This window comes from Haemorhous mexicanus, chromosome 17, assembly GCF_027477595.1.
Source record: "Haemorhous mexicanus isolate bHaeMex1 chromosome 17, bHaeMex1.pri, whole genome shotgun sequence".
NCBI classification, from domain to species: domain Eukaryota; kingdom Metazoa; phylum Chordata; class Aves; order Passeriformes; family Fringillidae; genus Haemorhous; species Haemorhous mexicanus.
In genome coordinates, this window is record NC_082357.1 from 8196177 (window position 1) to 8214816 (window position 18640).

Here is an 18640-nt window from a genome sequence, read left to right on the forward strand (position 1 = left end):
TCACCCCAGCTTCTGAATGGTCTAATCCAAATCCCCCTCAGTTTGTCCCTCCAGCACATCTCTCTGTGCCACCTCTTTTCTCTCTGTCCCAGCTGTAACCTTCAGCTCCCAAGGAAGGTCCTTATAGCATGGAAAACCCTGGTGACAGGGGATTGTCTGGGCAGGAGACAAGAGCTGATTTGCACCCAGGGACCTCTGCTGGGCACGTCCTGGGGAGGGCTCTCAGAGCAGCACGGACCCTGTGACTGTGACACAGCAACATCAGCTTCTCCCAGCATGAAGGGCCCCTCCAGGGCCTTTCACTCACAGATCTACACTTCATTGCACATTGCAGATCACTTAAATCTTCCTTGGGGTTTGTTCTTTCTTCCTTTTTCCTTATTATTAAAATAATCAACACTTAGTGTTACTTACAGTGGGATGAAGTGGGGGAAAAAAGTTCTTAAAGTCACTGATTTCTTTTGAAAGTAATTCTGCCCTGTGCTTACTTATACAGATAAATCCATGGTTCTAATTAAAACAGCTACATGTGCAAATGTAAATGGATTTTTGCTTCTGCTTTGAAGGTGCTCATACATAGGTCTTGAAACTTCTTTGTGAGTCTCTAGGCTCTCCCATGGGATGTTTTCCGTAGGACAACCATAATGTGGGTAATCAGTTGTAAAGCACAAATTCTAGCAGTGAAACATCAATTTTTAAAGTAACTTTGAAGAGCAAATTGAAAAGGTGATGTAGTTTGTCTGTAGAAAACTCCCAACCAGAGAAAGGGATGATGGTTTGGAACTGAGGATTTGTTGAAAAATCTGAGTTTACCCAGTCTTAGAGACCTTATTTTTACAAGATCTAATATCTTTGATTTTGACAAAGATCCTACAAAACAAGATCACTCTACATGTCATTTATTTAGAGGCAAGTATGTGCCAGAATACACCGAGTAAACCAGAAAACATAGAATCACAATGAAATCTGAATGAAATTAGTCAGCAAAGAGTATGGCAACCTTCTTATTCAAGGAAGATATAAGAAGGGTTGTCTGGATGTTATCCACAGAGTCTCCTAGAGACATGTCTTGACAAGACTAAAAAATGAATGTTATTTATTATCGAAGGGCCAAGGGTACCACAGCAGAGGAACTAGTATATATTACATAAAATCTAAATATTTTAGCAGTAGTTATGGTTATTGTATGCAGAGTGTAAATATACATTAATAGAATTTTTGAATGGGTGGAATTGTATTGCTCTGGAAAGTCTGTTACTGTTCCTGGTTCCTACAAACTGCTCACCCACCCCTATTGGCACTTAGTGCCATGTCTTAACTTGTCCTGCCTCATTAATTAAATAATATTTGTTTGTGTAACACTAATTTTAATAGTGTAGCTTTAAGCATATGAAATAATCTGAAATTCTTTATAATTAAAGTAGAACATACCACTAAAAATGATAATTTGTCCAAAACAACCTTTTCCCTACATTTATAAATTAAAAAAATATTAAAAAAATCACAGGGACCATTTTTGTAATCTTCTCTCAGCTTGCACAGACATTAGTTATGCCTTGGACCATTTAAAGTGAATTTTTTTCCCTAAACCTGCCTTGATTTGACCTTTAAACTAGAGATGCTGAAGATTATTCCCTGCAGGCCCAGGGTGAGGTGTTCTATCAGTGGTTTTGATCCCAGCCTTCCCACGCGGTGCCCAGCTGCAGAGTCAGCCAGCCCATTTTCTGACCTCTGCTGTGCTAAACAACCTAGCCTTGTTTTTTTTGGTGTGACTCTTGATTCTCTTTTCTTTTAACAAACATTTTCAGCCCCTAGAACTTCTCAGCAGAAAGGGTGTTCCTCCTACCCCTTACCCTTTCATCACTCCTTTGGTTTTGATGCCTTTCAGTTTATTACCTTCACCACTGTGGACGTGGTGCTGGATTTAGTATTCTGATCATGGCTGAGACAGTATAGGGTCTATATAGCTTAGTCTTTAAATGCTGAGTCACAGCAGGATTGTATTTTGACCACGAGGAAAGAGGAAGATGCCCGTGCTCACAAGATTTCTGCAGTTTCTGCGCCTACTGAGTTTGTGGTTCTGTTGTGTCTTTGCTGCTGGTACATTTTCTTGCAGAGGGAGGATATTCTACAGTACTTATCTTCTCTGTGCTTGTGCTGGCTCTCGGGGGAAATTTGGCCTTTTTAGTATGCAGTTCAAACACTGTCTGAACAGGAGTCATGGTTTGGATAATAATTTTTCAAACAAATTTAATACACTGATTTCCTTGGGATGAAGATAAAGTACTGTTCCATCCAAGATGCACCTAAAGGGCAACTTGTTTGAGTTAAGTTTACTGAAACAGAAGTGACAGAATATCAATTTGTTTTCTAACTTCATGTCATAGTTGAGAATCAAATAAGCAATTACACAAGAGTAAATTGGATTTATTTCAGTATCAGATTTGCAGTTCACTTGTTGGTTTATTTGATTGAGATAAAATAGCCCTTCATTTTACAGTAAACATGCTCAAGTATTGCATTTGTTTCTTGGCTCCTTCAAGAGCTTGTAGTTCCTCAGCCTAGAGTTGAAAACATTCCTGATAGATAACATGTGACTGGCTGACTTAACACCAGAAGCTTCCCCTGTAGCAAGGTGAGGAACAGTCCCAAATGTCTCTCGCTTTGCAATGAGGTGACTTCTAAGCTGGTGCCAATTTATTCATGTCAACTTCTTCCATCATTTGCATTTACCAAAACACCAAAATTAAGTGTAAAAATAAGACTTCATACATATGTATTTGCTTAGTCGAAAGCTTCAACCAAGTGTAAATATAGATCCAAGTTATATGACCCAAAAAGGGTAAAACTTTATCTTTTGTTTTAGAAACATGGCATTATAAGATTCTTCCTAGGTTTTCCAAATGTTAAGATGCCTATAAATAATCCAAACTGTCCTACTAAAAGGAAGCAAGTTTCAGCAGGCTTCCTCTTTCTGTTTACCAAAGAGCTTTTACTGTAATTTGCTTTGTTACTAATTATGATTTACACAAATGTTGTTGCTCCCTAACACTACCTAAGGCTCCTAGACAGTTCCAAGGATTACTGCAAGGAGCTGTATGTGCCCACTTGGCCTCCTGCTCAAGGTGATGGAATGGCTTCCTTCCCCTGCACTCACCCACCATGGATTTTGCAAAATGTGTCAAATCAGACTCTCCCGATTCCATTTTCTCAATCTGAATTAATTCCCATGGTGGAGAGGAAAAGATCATGTTGCTTTTGTTTCAGTTCATCTTTAATACAGAATTATTTCGGAACATTCTATTACAAATTACTTCTGTATTAAAAAAGCACATTTTTTATCTAGAATTGTAACACCTCTCTAGGCCAAACAGAGTTTTGATGAAATGTATGAAGCTTTTTGCCAAATCCCTGAGCCACTGAGAGTCATTCCATTCTACACAAATCAAATTTGTGCATTTATAGTAAGTGTTAAAGAAAATCCAAACATGACAATTGAGGTTTTACAAGCCTAAAAATTATAGCCCAGCCATGAAAAGTGATGTTCTGACAGCAATGAAAGTGAAATTTGGCGGCCAAAAGCCACATTTAGCTGTTTGCTGTCATGGCTGTGCTCACCATGATTCTGAAGGAGAGGAGCAATCTCGGCCACACAGTTGCAGTGCATGCAACATGCAAGAGAGAGCCAGGGATCACCATGCAGAATAACTGCTGCCAGCCAGAGGGCTGAGCTCAGACAATTAAAAGCTGAATTACCTCTGAATGAGGGGCTCAGAGGAGCAGCCCACACAGGGCTCTGCTGGAGCTCACAGGCACTGCCTGCTGGGGTGGGAAATGCAGCCTGGTGGGAGCTGCCAGCCTTCCACAAACACTGAATTCAGGCCTCCTGTTTCTGCTCTTTGCAGACATTTCTTAAGCCATGATTGGATCTTCTTACTGCAGTTGTTTCTCTAGATTCTTTCAATGAAATAATACAATATATTAATACTATGTTTATTTTTCTAGCATCCTGATTTGCAGATAGGAAACATCACATTCATCTGTGTTTCCATGTGGAACTGGCAGGCTCCTGCCCCTTTGCTTCACCTGCTAGCAAGTTCTGTAGTATTGTACCATGTTGGGATGGAAGGGATCCTGAAAACTCATTTTGACCTGGGGGAAAATCAGAAGCACTGAAGCCATTCCAACAGCTTATTCATCTAAACTGTTTTTGGAGACCTCACAACTTCCCTAAATGATCCTAACAGTGTCTAGAAAGTTTTATTAATGTCTTTCTAAACATTTTCTTGTTGTAATTGAACTCAGAGCAATTAATTTCTTTTCTCTTTGCAGCAGCCTTTTGTATATTTAAAGGCCATGAGCATATCTACGAATGTTGTCCTGAGATACATAATACATATTTTCATTTATCTCTTTTTCCCCTTCTGACACAGCACAGATAGGTTGTGACACAGAATTTACCATTTCCAATGTTACCCCATGCTGGGTTGAAGGACTTGGATGGTTTGCTCACTGCCTTTTAGCAAGGGGTGTTAAAGGATACAGCACTTTCTCCTCCACAAGATTTTTAATTGTTCCTGTGACACTTGTGCTTGGTCAACTGCAATATTTTGCAGTTTAGTCTGGAGGAGGAAGCAAATGGCAATGTGAGACAAATAACAGCAGAGCCAGAAGTGTTTCTCCATGTTCAGAGAGCTCATTTTCATTTCCCCATAGTAAGACTAAGTGGGTTTTTAGCCCTTTTGCACAATCACTTAGAAACTTGGGGACGGGTTGCTCTTTTCACTCATTTCCACTTCATTTCCAGTCCAGCTGTGTCAGAGGACAAGATCACCATTCTCAAATAGTCTTTGCTGCTCTAAAGGAGAGCAGTTTGTGAGAGTGCTGCCTAACAGGCTTCTGACCTGAAGAGAGCCAGCTGGGTAAGTTTAAAATTTATAAGTGGATAGTCTGAGCTATGTCAGATGAATTTGCTTGAGGAACTGTAGGAGTGTTCCCGTAAATGTTTTCAGTAGAATTATCTCCACCAGGGAATGGTGACAAGTACTATCAAGCCTTGGAGGATGTAAGAAAAGTAAGCTGGACATGTGATTCAAAGCTACTGAATGCTCAGAGCTTGTCACAATGCTGCTTTTAGGGGAATGGCCAAGACCCTAAGAACAGGCAGCAGTGTTTTGCAAAAGAAGGGTTAGAAATGTTAGGCCAATGCGAAGCTGCCCATGCTGGTGCCCCTGCAGCCAGACCCCAGGGTAGGTATGGTACCAGCCACTGACTGCTCTGGGTCACTTGCATTGCTGTAAGTCAGGAGCCAGCACAGTGAAGTCCAAAGATGCCCTGTTGTAAGAGCAAAATCAGGCATCTTTTCCATGTGCTGGGATTTATTTGCTGTTCAGGATTTACAGTCATCTCTGGCAATTGCTTCTTGCAGCCACAAACCCGAGTATATCCTATACTGAAGCACAGCAATAACAAGATTTGAATGTCATTAGGGGCTGTTCCTACACATCTTGTATTAAAGCAGCTAAGTGTTTAACCCATGAATAGAACTCCTATTATCTTTGCTTTTGAATCCTCAGCACAGATCACTTAACCACTCTGCAAGAAATCCCGTGAGAGACCAACAACAGCAGGGAACAAAGTCGGGCAAGAAATAGCAGATTGTATCTTCTAGACCTTTTTAAATACATTTTTCATATGAGTACAGTCAACTTGAATATTACTCCTAATATAGATTAACTTAAGACAGATTTTTGCAGAGCATGAGGCTCTGAGAATTTGGCCAGATAGTTTTTTCACTGAAAAGCTCTGCCAATTATATACAGCACAAAGTACAGAATAATGCATGAAATGCATAATATGCCTTTTTCTTCTCTACATGGGGCTTAAAAATAAATTATACAGATCTTCTTTGCTTTTTTCATCTGTGCTCAGGTAAATCTAAGTCTGAGGTAAGAATCTGTTTCAGAGGAGCTCATCTAGCAGAATGAGCTACCAAATTTGTTGGTTCAGTTTCCAGGCAAGAATGTGGCCATTTGAGAAGTTTCAGTGTTGTACAGGATCAGCTATAGTCTCATCAACAGTTGTGTAAATCTGGAGGATCAAGGTTAAGAAGGTAATAGCAATGTGAGATCTGCCTGTATATAACTTTTTGAGAAGGAATCAACACTTTTTGGCAGACCTGAATGCAGTAGAAGCAGCAGAATTTAGTATCTCCCTCAGTGAGACCACAGAGCAAACAAGTCTCTGCCTCCAGCAGCCCTCACTGAAGAGTCAGCACATCCACAGTGCTTCTATGTGAGAATTTTAAAAACTGATGGAGCTGCAATGGTGGGCACCAAACCATGCCCTCTCCTTCAAAGTAGTTACAACAGTATGTGCTGTACTGTGGTGTAAGTGGGCCATGTCCATGCACACCTGATTTGTGCAGCTGCAGGCTGACACACCAGCACACAAACCACTGATTACAAGTGTGTGTGAGCCAGCACTGTGCAGTAGCCTTTGCTCAGGCATGGTCAGCAGCACAGCTCTGCAAATTGCAGGGAGCTGGTGTGTTTTGTGTGAGGTTGCTGATGTGGACAGATAGGTTTACCAGCTCTTTTTCCTCCCAGCCCTCAAGTTCATCAAAGCAGAAATCATTATGAAGCCCAAACCATACAGACCAACACTGGGATTAGCTCACTTGGTTGGAGCATGGTGCTAATAGTGCCAAGGTTGTGGGTTGGATCTCTGTATGGACCATTCACTTAAGAGCTGGACTTGATGATCCTTGTGGGTCCCTTCCAGCTCAGAAAATAAAATATATGACACAGTCATCTTTGCCACACATGGACTAATGCCTTACTCTTAAAAAAAAAAAAACAAACAAAAAACCCTGTATTTCTTTTAAGGCACATCAAATACCTTGTCTGAAAACTTCCTTTTCTTGTAGCATCCAAATTACAGCCAAACAGGTTTTCACACCTGCTTTTGCTAATGACTTTCTAAATACAGAAAGATAATGATAGTTATCAAGTTTGTTTGCTTAAATTTGTGTAGTTGTCTTTGCTCTCTAATATCCCACATAGCCCATGGTGTTGGCAGACTGGTGTCAGAGGGAAGCTGAAACACTCTTTTGCCAAATCAGCTGTTAGAAACTGCAGCAGGAAATCAGGCTACCTGTTCAGTTCCCCTCTCCCAGAGAAAATGGCACAAATGCACTCCCCTCTCCCTGCCCTGGGAAGCTTTGTCCAAGGGTTTGGAGACTTTATGCAGAAGCTCAGGCAAATGTTCCTGTCACACACTGGCAGAGAGTCCCAGCCCCACCTGACACGTTCTGCTCTGTGGGACTGCCCAGTGTGCACAAGGGACATGAGTGCATTGGTGGTAGCAAATGATCTGTTGAGGCTGCCAATGCTGGGTTTGATATACCATCATGAACAATGAAAAGCTTATATTAAATCAAGAACAGTCACACTATTTAATCAGATATGTTTTCAGAGCAAACTTTCATACAGATGAATTTATATCAGGAGGTTAAGAATAAAACTTTGTCTTTAAAATACTATATTTTCCACTGTTAGGAAAAATGAAAAACTATTGAAGTCTCTTTAAAACCTTGTTTCCTTTCTAGTTATTCTTCCTGCAGCAGGTGATAGTGATATCTCAGTAGAAGTTTAGACACATGGAACACGTTCCAGGTGATTACTGGGATAAATCTCTACATATTCTCTGCACAGGTATATCATCATAGTAAATGTAGTCTAAAAACTGTTGGGTGTTCTGAAAAACTGGCTAATCATGTAAACACAACCTACAAAGTCACTCAGTGAAAAAGTGTCTTTATTCCATCTCTTCTCCTTTGATTACCCTCCTTTGTGCACCACTTGTCTTTTTCCATCAAGTGGACAGAAAAAAAGCAAAACCTAGAATGAAAGCCCCAGCCAAAGAAACCTTCTGCATCTAAACAAAATGATATTTGCAACAGGCAGTGGTTAGCTCTAATTTAGATAATCCAAAGTAGGTCACCTTCATGATTCTTCCAGACTTTCCAACTTAGCAACTCAGATGGATAATAAAACAATTTTTAGTTAATGAGAGAACATCAGAAAAAAAAGAACTGCAGGAAGCTGTGAACTGCAGTATCTCCTCACTGAGACAGAATGCCACATGGCAAGAACAGATGGGTAATCCTTCCGTGATTATCCTCGACCACTGGCTGAAAGAAAAAGCTGTCACAACATGGAGGGCTGTATATAAAGTACATCTACAGCCATTTCCCCTCACTGATAGTAAAAGGTTTTATATGCAAGAGATTATAAAGAAAAAGGGATGCTTTACTGTGATGGTGAAGGGAATAATTCTTCCATTTTCCTTCACTTCCTGCAGTGGAGCATATGCCAAGGTCCTGAACTAAATTTATCTCTCAGAAGGAAGGTGTAATATACACTCCACATCCGTACCAGGTATTTCATATAAACAGAACATAGAACCTGCTCTTATTGTCTCTGAATCCTGGCACAGTATGTTCTCTTGATAATTTATAGACAGTGTTACCACAATGAAACATTGGTGTCAAAAATTTGGCTTTTGCATATTCATTGACACCAGAGTTTGCATTTGTGATGTGGCAAAATGAAACCAGAGTGGATTAAGAAAGGTTTTCTGGAATCTCAAGTTTTACATAACCACCAGAATGGAAGGCATTTCTTGCATGCAGTGGTCACATCCCCTTTGAATGTAGTTCTGCCCATGCACATAAGAGAGAACCTGAATTTTATAACCCACTTGGAGAGTAGCCTGATGTAAAATGAGCACCTGGCAAAGAATCTTGGTTTTGTTTATGAAAAGAAAATATGAAAGAGTGTGTATCCATGGTACAGGATACCGGAGTGGTGAAGAACATACATGTAAACCATAGAATGACTGAATTGCAGAACATTAAGTTAATGGTGGTTCTGTGGTTCCAAAAAAATCAAAATACACTTCCTCTACCTTTCAAGTCTAGCAATATAACAGTGTTTAAAACCAAAAAGCAATGTTTTGGGAACTTGTTGCAGAGCAGGCAGTGACCTGTAGTCTCAGATAGTGAAATTTTTAAAGAGTAATTCCTTACCCTGTTTTTCTCTTTCAGATTTGATGCTTAGACTAGTAAGACTGCCAGACTCCCAGGGAAAAGGTCTATGTCCTCCACATGCACTAAAGGAATTAGGAGTCTTGTGTTGTTCTGGTAGTGATGGAAGGAAAAAAAAAAGTAACACTTTGTCACTTCAGGAAAGAAGCCCAGTCTTCAGAAGACATTGCTACTGCAGATTACTCATTAAACACTCTCATGGCCTATTTCCAACCTTTTCTATTCCTAAGGCATGTTCCTTAGATGCTGTGATTTTTTTGATATCATAGGAATATACACAAATTTGCTATTTGTTCTGTATTCACAGATTTTAAGACTGAGTATATTAGAGATACCCATTCTTAGACAAATCAGTTCACTCACCTTTTTCCCCTTCATCTTATAACACATATCCAAAATCTAAATTTTGGTGTGGTAAGGACTTGACTGTTTTTAAGAAAATGCTAATCTTCACTCTGAAATAACTTAGTCTTCCAGTGATTACAGAATGTGCTTCGAAGCCGCCTATGAGTCAGGCTGTGAGTTGGAGTTCAGATAAGCCTGCAGTGTTTGTTCACCAGATGGACCATAAGCTCTGCAAAGTAGAGCAAAGGATATTGCTTATTAACACTGCTCCCAACTTCACTTATTTCTTTGTACAAAGTCTGGTTACTTGATGCAATTTTAGACTGTATTTACACTGTTAGGAGGAGGAAACAATTTTTTTATAACAGGATAGGCAAATCTAGCAAAGTAGATCAGACTAAAATGGAACTGAGTATGGTTCCTTTATTACATCATTTTAAGTAGGCAAGACTGATACCCTCCACTTCTCAAACACACCCACACTGAATTTACATACCTGTGCAGTGGCAAAAAAGTATTTAAATCAATTATGTCTTGGGATTTTAAAGCAAATTAGCCCAGTCATAGTTGTTACCTGTGCTTAAAACACCATCTCTTTGATGGTTACATGCAACCAACATAATACTTATATAAGACTCAAATCTGGTTTTTCTCTCATTTACTTTGTGCTAGATACTAATTCTCACCTAACATGGGGAATTTTCAGAGTAGTAACTCTCTGAAGTGTCTTCTCTGTAACCTGATTAAATATCTTCTGATGCAACACAGATCAATCAAGCTGCCATTATTCATAAATGTTATAATAAGAAAATTAATTTAACAGTTTTATTCAATTTATGATTTTATTTTGTTTTTTGTATTGGTACAGTTCATTTCTTCAGTTTTTGTGATTTTTTTTTCCACCTTCATATTCTCAAGGTGCTCCACCTTGCCCTTTCCTCTTTTTAGTCTGAATCAACACAAGAAAAAAGTAAGTTATTTGTTTTATTCTCTTCCTTCTATTTGGCTGTTTTCCTTAGCTCAGAAGAAGGATGTTTTGAACAGTTAGTGATCATTGATTATACCACAGTTTCAAAAATGAATGCCATACCTACTACAATGTCCTTTCCAGATTTTACATGTCTCTAAATATGGGGAAAGGAGGATGTTGAAGGAGGAGGAGTCTGCTCCTCTCTCTGCTCTGCTTTTTCTGTCAGTGCAGAAATGTCTCATGCTGGGACTCCCACCCATACACAGGGCTGATTTTACACCGATCTTTATGGCCTATAAATTATTGTGGTTTGGATACAAATCTTCTATGCAGAAGGGCTTTCAGTAGGACATGTGTGAGACTGAGCATGCACTGCTGTTCCTCACTGCCCTATCAGAGATTAGGAACACCCAGAGACATTTTCCAGCATATATGTTACCCCATAAAATCTGGAGGAAATTTTCCAATAGGTCATAAAAATTTTAAGAACCATGGATCACAAGTTCATCACAATTACTGCTGTGCTCCTTTTATAGAAAGCAGTGTTGCCCTGTGCTGAAGTACTGCCTGCCTTGGATGTCGCTGTTAGGGCTTTTAGCCATTTTAGGGTATCCATGGGATTGAGTCTCCTCTTTCCCAATGAGGCATGCAGGATTGGAATCAGGTCCTGAGGTTCTTGAGAGCCCTTGGTCATTTGGCCTGTTCAGAGTCTGTTTCTTTTCTGGCACCATGAGCACCTCCTGCCATCTACAAGCCCAATAGGAGGCTGCAGGGAGCAATCATTTACTAGGACCATAACTTCCTTTTTAAGAGAAAAGCATTTCATCTCAAATAGAAGATGCTTTTATCTTACATTTGTCAGCAAATTTGCTTGACTGTGTTTACAATGCCCAATTACTTGATAGCTCAGGAAAAAATTATCTATCATCTTCCCAAGCTGTGCAGAACCTTTCAGAATATTCAGGAACACTTTGAGCCTTTCTCATTTCTTTGTTCTAACAGCTCACTTCACTGTACTGCGGGACCAACAAATCTGATGCACGTGCAACTGGTGTAGAAACCTGACACTGTCAAAATTTGTTATCACGGGCTCTCTGCCATCACCCCAGCTGGCAAAAATGGGACACGGTTCCACTGCATGAATGGAAGGTCAGCCAGACAATGCTCTGCTGTCACACAGGAGGAGCCTTTCTGGGCTGACTTTCCTGGAAGTTACTAATGATGTATTTTGACCTCTCTGTTTTAGAGATGCCTTGCAGACAGCGATGCTCAGAGAGTGGCACTCCTTGAAACTGACACGGGCTTCATCTGCTTGTGAAATGTTGCAACGAAAAATACCTCCTGTAAAATTTTATTTGTAACGTCACTGGATCATTAGGAAAATTCCCTTAATAAAGGATGCTCCTGAATCTTATTACTTGTTTAATTTTCTTCATATCAGAAACTAAAGCACTTCCAATGGAAACAAAATCCCACTGGTCTGTGCAAATCCTACCTGGCCGTCATTTTAAAAAGCAACCGTTCTTACCAGGAGATAATATTTTTTACCTTTGGATTTGGTTTGTAAAGTGGAATTAGGCTTAGAAAAAGAAGCAGATTAAAAAAACCCTCCCTACTTCAGTCCTATCATCAGATAATGAGATCTCTCAGATTAGAAAGCCAATATCAGTATGGGAGAAAAAGACAACTGAACTCGTCCGTTGCGTTCACTTTTTGAGGCGCTGGGCATTCAGTTGCAGTCGCCTTGTGCCTGCAGACCTCACCGGGCTGAGGAGGTGTTGCACCTTGCTCTCGCTCTCAATCCGCTGAGGTGAGATGATGCCAGGGACCTTTTTGCTTCAGAAAAAAAACCCCAAAAAACCTTAAACATCACCTTAGCCTTGGGGAATCCGTGCCCTTTTCGCCGGTGACCGGTCGGCAGGCGGGGGCTGCCGCCCGCCAGGTGCCGCGGCCCGGCGCGGCGTGAGGCCGCGCTCCCTCAGAAGATGGCAGTCACCGCCCGCCCGCCGCCGGCCGCCCCCTCCCCTCCGCCCGCCCGCCGGGAGCCGCCACCGCCCCGCCCCGGCCCCTTCCCCTCACGCAGCGCCGGGGCCCGCCGAGCCCCCGCACCGCTCCTCCTCCGCCTCCAGCCCACCCTCCTCCTCCTCCTCCTCCTTCCTCTTCCTCCGCCAACCCCACCCCTGGCCCCGGGCCGGCCCGGCCGCGGGCTGCCGCGCCGCCAGGGCTCCCCGCCGGCTTCCCCCATCCCCACGCGCCGCGAACACCTCCTCCTCCTTCCCCCCCTCCCTCCTTCCCCACCTCCGCCCTCCTCCTGCTGACGTCTGGCTCTGCCCGGCTGAAAACTCGGTGCCGCGGCGGATGCGGCGGCTCTCGGGAGCGCGGCGGCGGCAGCAGCAGCGAAGATGGTGGCGGCTCCGTGCGCCCGGCGGCTGGCGCGGCGCTCCCGCTCGGCGCTGGTGGCGGCGCTCACCGTGCTGCTCCTGCAGACCCTCCTCGTCTGGAATTTCTCCTCCCTCGACGCCGGCGAGGAGCAGCGCGGCGGCCGCGAGAAGCGAGACCGCGGCGGAGAGCAGCGGGGGCAGCCGCAGCGGCGCGGACCCGCCGCCCCGCACGGCAAGGCGCTGGTAGGCGGGGAGCGGGAGCGGCGGTGTCTCACGGCGTCTGGCGGCACTTCTGCCGGGACTGCGGCGCGGGGAAGTTGGGGAAGTCGCCCCGGGGCTCGCGTTCCCGCACCCCGCGTGGGCGCCTCCCGCAGGTGCCGCGGTGCGGGGCCGGTCCTGCCCCGGTGCGGCGGGAGCGCCCGGGGGGCCGCGGTGCAGAGGCAGAAAATGCATCCGTGCGATCCTCTCCCTTCCCCGAGAGAGGCATCGCTCGTCCCGTTCCCCGCGCTGCCTGCCGCGGGCATCCCAGCATCCCCGAACTTCGCGGGAGAGCCGCCTGCCCCACACCGTCCTGGGGGTTTGTTTTAGTGCTACTTCGCTTTTTCCACCCGGTAAAGCGCACGGGCGCTGTTCTTTACTGCACAGCTCGAACAGGCCCGGGAGGTGACGGGCAGTGAAATGTAATGCAATCATTTTATTAACCGCTGACAATTCGGGGACACTGAAACTGTGCCCACACAGGATGAGGACCTTGTATTTTATCTCATTCTTTTGCAAACTCTCCGCTTTTCATTCAAATGACTCAGGCCTGAAACCAGAAGGGGTTGCAAATCTGGCTCTATTGCCAGTTGAGTTTTCTATTTTTGAATTTTCTATTTTTGAATTTTCTATTTTTAAGTTTTCTATTAGGCATGTGAAAAAGCAAATTAACAGTGTTCTTGCAAACCTCAGAGATGTAACACTAGTATTAGTATTCTCCAGCTCAGGAGAAGCTTCCTTTGGTTTTCATTTTATTCTTTCAGTAGTAGGCTTGCATTAAGTTCGTGATGCCTTTGGAAGTGCATGCTTAGTTTTGTCAGTTTCTGTATTTTTGTTTACATCCTCGAGAGAGAAAGCAAGAACTTGGGGCTCGGAGGTGACTTACCCTTGTAAATTACAGTGAGTGGTTTGGCCTGAAAAGGCTGCAAAGAGCTGAGCACCCCGCGCACGAGTACTCCATCACCAATGTTTGGGACAACTTGTAGTACGTGCCCATCCACTGAGTGCAGATCCTGCTCTGCTTTCTAGATGTGAAAACTAAAATTCTAGTTTACTGAATTCAGTTTTTGTTTCTACACATAATCTTATCTTGGTATTTGCTGTGTTCAGAAATGTAGCTATTTAGGGTCTACTGTTTTTCCTCCATCACCTTGCCCTCTGCCTCTTTTCATGTCCATCAAGTCTTTTATGCTTTCATCTCTCAGTCTTCTCCAGCTTTTCCTTCCTGATCTCTCCACTGTGGGTTCCCAAGGTTGGCAGACGCTGTTACCTGGGCAGGCAGGGGGCCGGGAGAGGGCAGGCTGCACCTGGAGCTTCAGCCCCGCTTCCCAGCTCCCCAGACTTTCTAGGAAATGATCCTCTTCTGTGGGCTCAGGGCTATGTTGGAACATGCACTCTAAGCAGTTGTCCTACAAATGTCCTGGCACGGTGTCCAGTTTGCCCTGGATGTGCTGGAACGAGTGCTGGGTTCGGGCTGAGAGCTCATTGTTTCCGTGCTGGCCACATGCAGACACTCAATATGAGTGTTTTGATGCTGGCAGTTATGAATCATGCCTTTTGCATACAGTTTTGATCAAAGACCTAAAGATGGAGCACTGGGGTTCTGAATAGAAAACGTTTTAAAACACATGCTGAGTGCACCTATTTTCCCCTCGTTATCTAAATGACTGGTATGGATCACACTGGGCTGTGCCACAATGTCTGACTTTGATATTAAAAAAATAAAGGGCAACAATGCTCAAAGCAAGTGGCAGGGTGCTTAACAACACTTTGTCTGGAGATGATTTAGCAAGGCTTCTTCAAGATGACTTTATGGTGCTTGTGGTTTTGCTTAGCTTGAACGCTGGGAAGGGGCTACCATCCTTAAAGTTACTTTGCCAGAATACAGAACCTCACACTTAAGTATCCATTTATTGCAGGCAATGTGTGCTTGGTGGAAAAGTGACAGGGAAATTGTCTTTGTGCAGCCTTCTGCCTTAAACTTGGCCCCTGTGTTAAATTGGTAGGTAAAGTTACTGCTCTTGCCTATGTTACCAGTCTTGATTTCTGACTCAGTTCATGGGGAAAATCTCTGAGAAATGGAACTGTGTATCATCTATGCAAAGGAAGATTTTTTTCCTTTTGTGTTGTTTGCACATTAGAATGCAATTTATGTAATATCCAAGCAAAGTTAGTATCCTTCTCAGTCTGAGTTTCCCATAGTTTGTGTATGTCAAATTGTTTTGCAACAGTTGGAGAAGCTGACTGGTGTGAATACAGTGGTTCCATTATATCCACATGTCTTGGGTTAAGCACATCTGAGGGGCCCTCCAAGGATTTTTCAAAGATTTCTCAGTCTTGCATTTTAACCAAAAATGGTATTAATTTCAATATGTCTTTGGTCTGTGAGTGGAATGGTAAGTTTTAATGCATTTTGAGGAGTATATTTTTGAAAGGCTGCTAAATGTTCATCTGTAATGTAGTACTTGATCATGGTTTCTGTACTTTTTTCACTTGCCCTGTTAACTACTCTTATCTGAGCCTTTATACTAAATAATTATGCAAACCAGATTTTGGATACTTTGCAGAAGACAGTGCTTTTCAAACCTATGTCTGAAAGTTGCCAAATGAGGCTAGAGTGCTTTTATTTATCTTGTTTTTAATTTGTCTCATTCCTGTGTAAAAGACTGAAATGGGGGTCCCTATTTTACTTTACTGAGTTAGTCATAAGTAATGTGAGGATTTGGTTATTTGTGTCTGTGGGAAAAGAAACATAATCCTTTAAACCAAGTGTTTAAAATATATTTAGATTTTTATTAAGTGCTGTCAGATATGTGCAATAAGCACTATCATTTGGTAGATAAAATAACATTGTACTGTAGTAAAAGGTTTGCCACTGTACCTGCATGTAATTGAATGGGAATTGCCAACTTGGCAGGAAGAAACAATTTTGAATTGAGCAATTTTGCAACTGAAAACTCTTACTGTGCTAGATCCCCTGACCAGCTACACCTGGAGCTTTCATTAGTCATAAGCAGTTTCCTGCAGTTGTTCCATATTTAATTAAACCAGCTTATAGCTACTTCTTTAGAAGTATCAGCTTTATTGTTAGCACTGATTTCAGTATGTGCTTGCAACCCTTCTGGCAGCTGCACTCCTTGCACAAGCTTTATTCATGAGGCACAACTCGAGTGTCAGAAGCATAGAAGAATTAAGCTCCCTTCTGAGAATGGGTTGATTTTTATGGAAGGGTCTTTATCTTTGAAAAGTGTGTAGGGGCTTTTTGTGAAAATCCTGTGAGCATGCTGCTCAGTCTTGGGTTTCCTTAGTGCAGCCTGCTAGCAATGGTGGAAGGGGCTTGTGGATGGTGTGTGTTGGGAGCCCAAAGGCAGGAAAATGGGATGCAGATCTCTGCTTTGGGGCTGCTGAGGATGAGAGGGATGTGACAGCAGAGCATCTGCTGCTGTGATGTTGCACTGGCAGGCTGTTGTGCATCACAGGGATGCACTTGTGCTGCCCAGCTGTGGCCCCTGCCTTGGAACTGGGTGTTGAAGGCTGTCTGTGGGTACGTGCTGCTCCTCTGTGCCCCCTGCTAGCCTTGGCTTTTCACTGCTGCCTGTTTTGCCATAAAGCAGAAATGCCAGGGCACTCTTACTGTCAGTTCAGTGAAATACAGCTCTTGCCTGCTGGTGTGGGATCAAAGCATTTCTTCAGTCTGAAATTTTGTGTGTTATTTAAAGAAATGGTATGTTTCTTTCAGCATGAAGCTGTCAAAGGAACCAAACATATTGATAGCTCAAAATGTTGAGAGCTGTAGAATGAAAAGAAAGTGTGTTTGGGGTCAGTGAGCAGTTTTAATTCCAAGAAAAAGTTAAGCCAGAGAGGACAGTGCTGAGGATCACCAGTGCTTCTCCCTAATTTCATATCTGTAGTGGGAAATGTGGTATTTCTTCTTCTTCTGGCAGTGTGGAGAGTGAGGTTGGGTCCTCCATGGGGTGATCAGCTGGATGTGCTCAAGCCTGTTTTTTCTTGCTTTTTCCTTCCTTGTCACCTCCTGGTGATTCATGCTGAGCTCCACCAGGTTAAAGGTGCAAGAGGCAAAAAGTAATTACAATGTGTGCCTAAACTCTGTAATCCCTGTTGGCTACTGGAGCTGGGAAGGGCATCCAGGAGCTGCTGAGCTCCATGCTAAGGGTTATAGAAACTGGGATCAGTTTTTGTAGCTAGAAGCAAAGCAGTAGCAACTCTAATGCTGGAAAATACCATGGGAATCATAGAGGAAAGAAAACCCAGGAGGGGTTTACTTCCACTGTCTCTACTTCTCTTTCTCTAAGGTTCATCCATCAGTTATTTCCCCCAGCTTTTTCCAAATGCTTTCCCAAAGTAAGACCAGTGCAGTATTCACCTTGTACATAATATAAAAGCTTGAAATTCTTTCAGGTTTGGAAATGAGAGTTTTCTTTTGAAGTGTATTTGCCCCTGGAATGTTTAGATTGTGCAGGTGGATTCCCAGCACTGTTTTGCCAGAAATAAACAGACAGCCTGGACCTACCCTGTGCTGAGCATCCGTGTGGGAGGTACAGGACAAGTGAGTTTCTGGATGGAGCACAGCTTTCAGTGCAGCACCAGTGGTAAAGCTCAGCTTTGCACAGAGGTGGCAGCAGGTGTGCCTTGAAGGAGGGAGCCTCTGCCACGGGTGAGGAACTGGGCTACTGCTGGAAGAGTCACTGTAGTCCCTGGTAGTTCACTCCACGGAGCTGCACTTAAGTGTCAAATAAGCTGTTAAGCTCCATAAAACAAATGAGCTTTCAAGAAAAAGGGAACTATCCTGTGGGGGGATAGAATGTAAGAAAATTAAGATAGTTCAGCTGCAACTCCTCAGGGGTGAGATTACCTTCTGCATTAACTACCAAAGATTAGGAACAGGCCTGCCCTTAATAGGCCACAGCTGTGTCTAATAAGGATGAGTGCTATAAAAGAGTGGGTCAGCTGGGTGAGGGGAGAGCTGCAGTTTGTTGGCTGTTGGCTGTGCTGTGAGAAAGGAGTCAGTGCTGTGAGGAGCTGCCCATGAGAAATCACCAAGAAGGTATGGGAGCTTTGCAATAGGATGACAACCTACCCCACCACTGGTTTATCCTTTTTGTTTCACTCAGTAAATATATAGGTTCCATATATGTAGATACAATCAAATGGTACCTATTTGAATGTATTCCACACTAAGTATCTTGTTGATGTAGACCTGTGGCCTCAGTAATTTAATCTGAACACAGAAATGAGGGTTTTCAGAAAAATTTCCATACCTGACAAGTGCTAAGAAGCTTAATGTGAGCTAATCATTTGTGTATTAAACTTCAGTCCAGAATGAATCAATCTCTGGAAACTGAGTCTCACCTTAGTACACTGGGCTCAGTGAAACTGCTGAGTTAAGGTATCCTGTGCTGTGAATAAAATTAATAGCATCAAGCTATTATGTGACCAAAAATGATGTATTTCTTAGAGAATGGGTCCAAAGTACTGACTTGACTGTTAAATACAGTTTTACTTATTATCAGGAGCTTAATCATGCTGTAATATGGCTTTAATAACAATTGAGAAGGA

General features: G+C 42.9%; 1 protein-coding gene and 1 long non-coding RNA gene across 13 annotated transcripts in view; both read left to right on the forward strand.

The window, feature by feature from the left end:
• The window catches only part of LOC132335222 (uncharacterized), a 170841-nt gene extending 159003 nt beyond the window's left edge, over window positions 1-11838 (forward strand). For 5 of the 9 annotated variants that reach the window (XR_009488616.1, XR_009488615.1, XR_009488618.1 and 2 more), the window contains 4 exons: window positions 4808-7715; window positions 8365-10424; window positions 11427-11573; window positions 11671-11838. This is a non-coding gene — a long non-coding RNA (uncharacterized LOC132335222). The remainder of the gene's footprint in view (window positions 1-4807; window positions 7716-8364; window positions 10425-11426; window positions 11574-11670) is intronic. The other 4 variants (XR_009488622.1, XR_009488623.1, XR_009488617.1 and 1 more) reach the window with 4 other exon arrangements.
• Window positions 11839-12779: 941 nt separating this feature from the next.
• XYLT1 (xylosyltransferase 1) overlaps window positions 12780-18640 on the forward strand; it is a 178841-nt gene continuing 172980 nt past the window's right edge. For 2 of the 4 annotated variants that reach the window (XM_059861518.1, XM_059861520.1), the window contains exon 1: window positions 12780-13048. In XM_059861518.1, coding sequence (XP_059717501.1) covers window positions 12827-13048 — 222 coding nt within the window. In that variant the 5' untranslated portion in view covers window positions 12780-12826. The remainder of the gene's footprint in view (window positions 13049-18640) is intronic. The other 2 variants (XM_059861517.1, XM_059861519.1) reach the window with 2 other exon arrangements.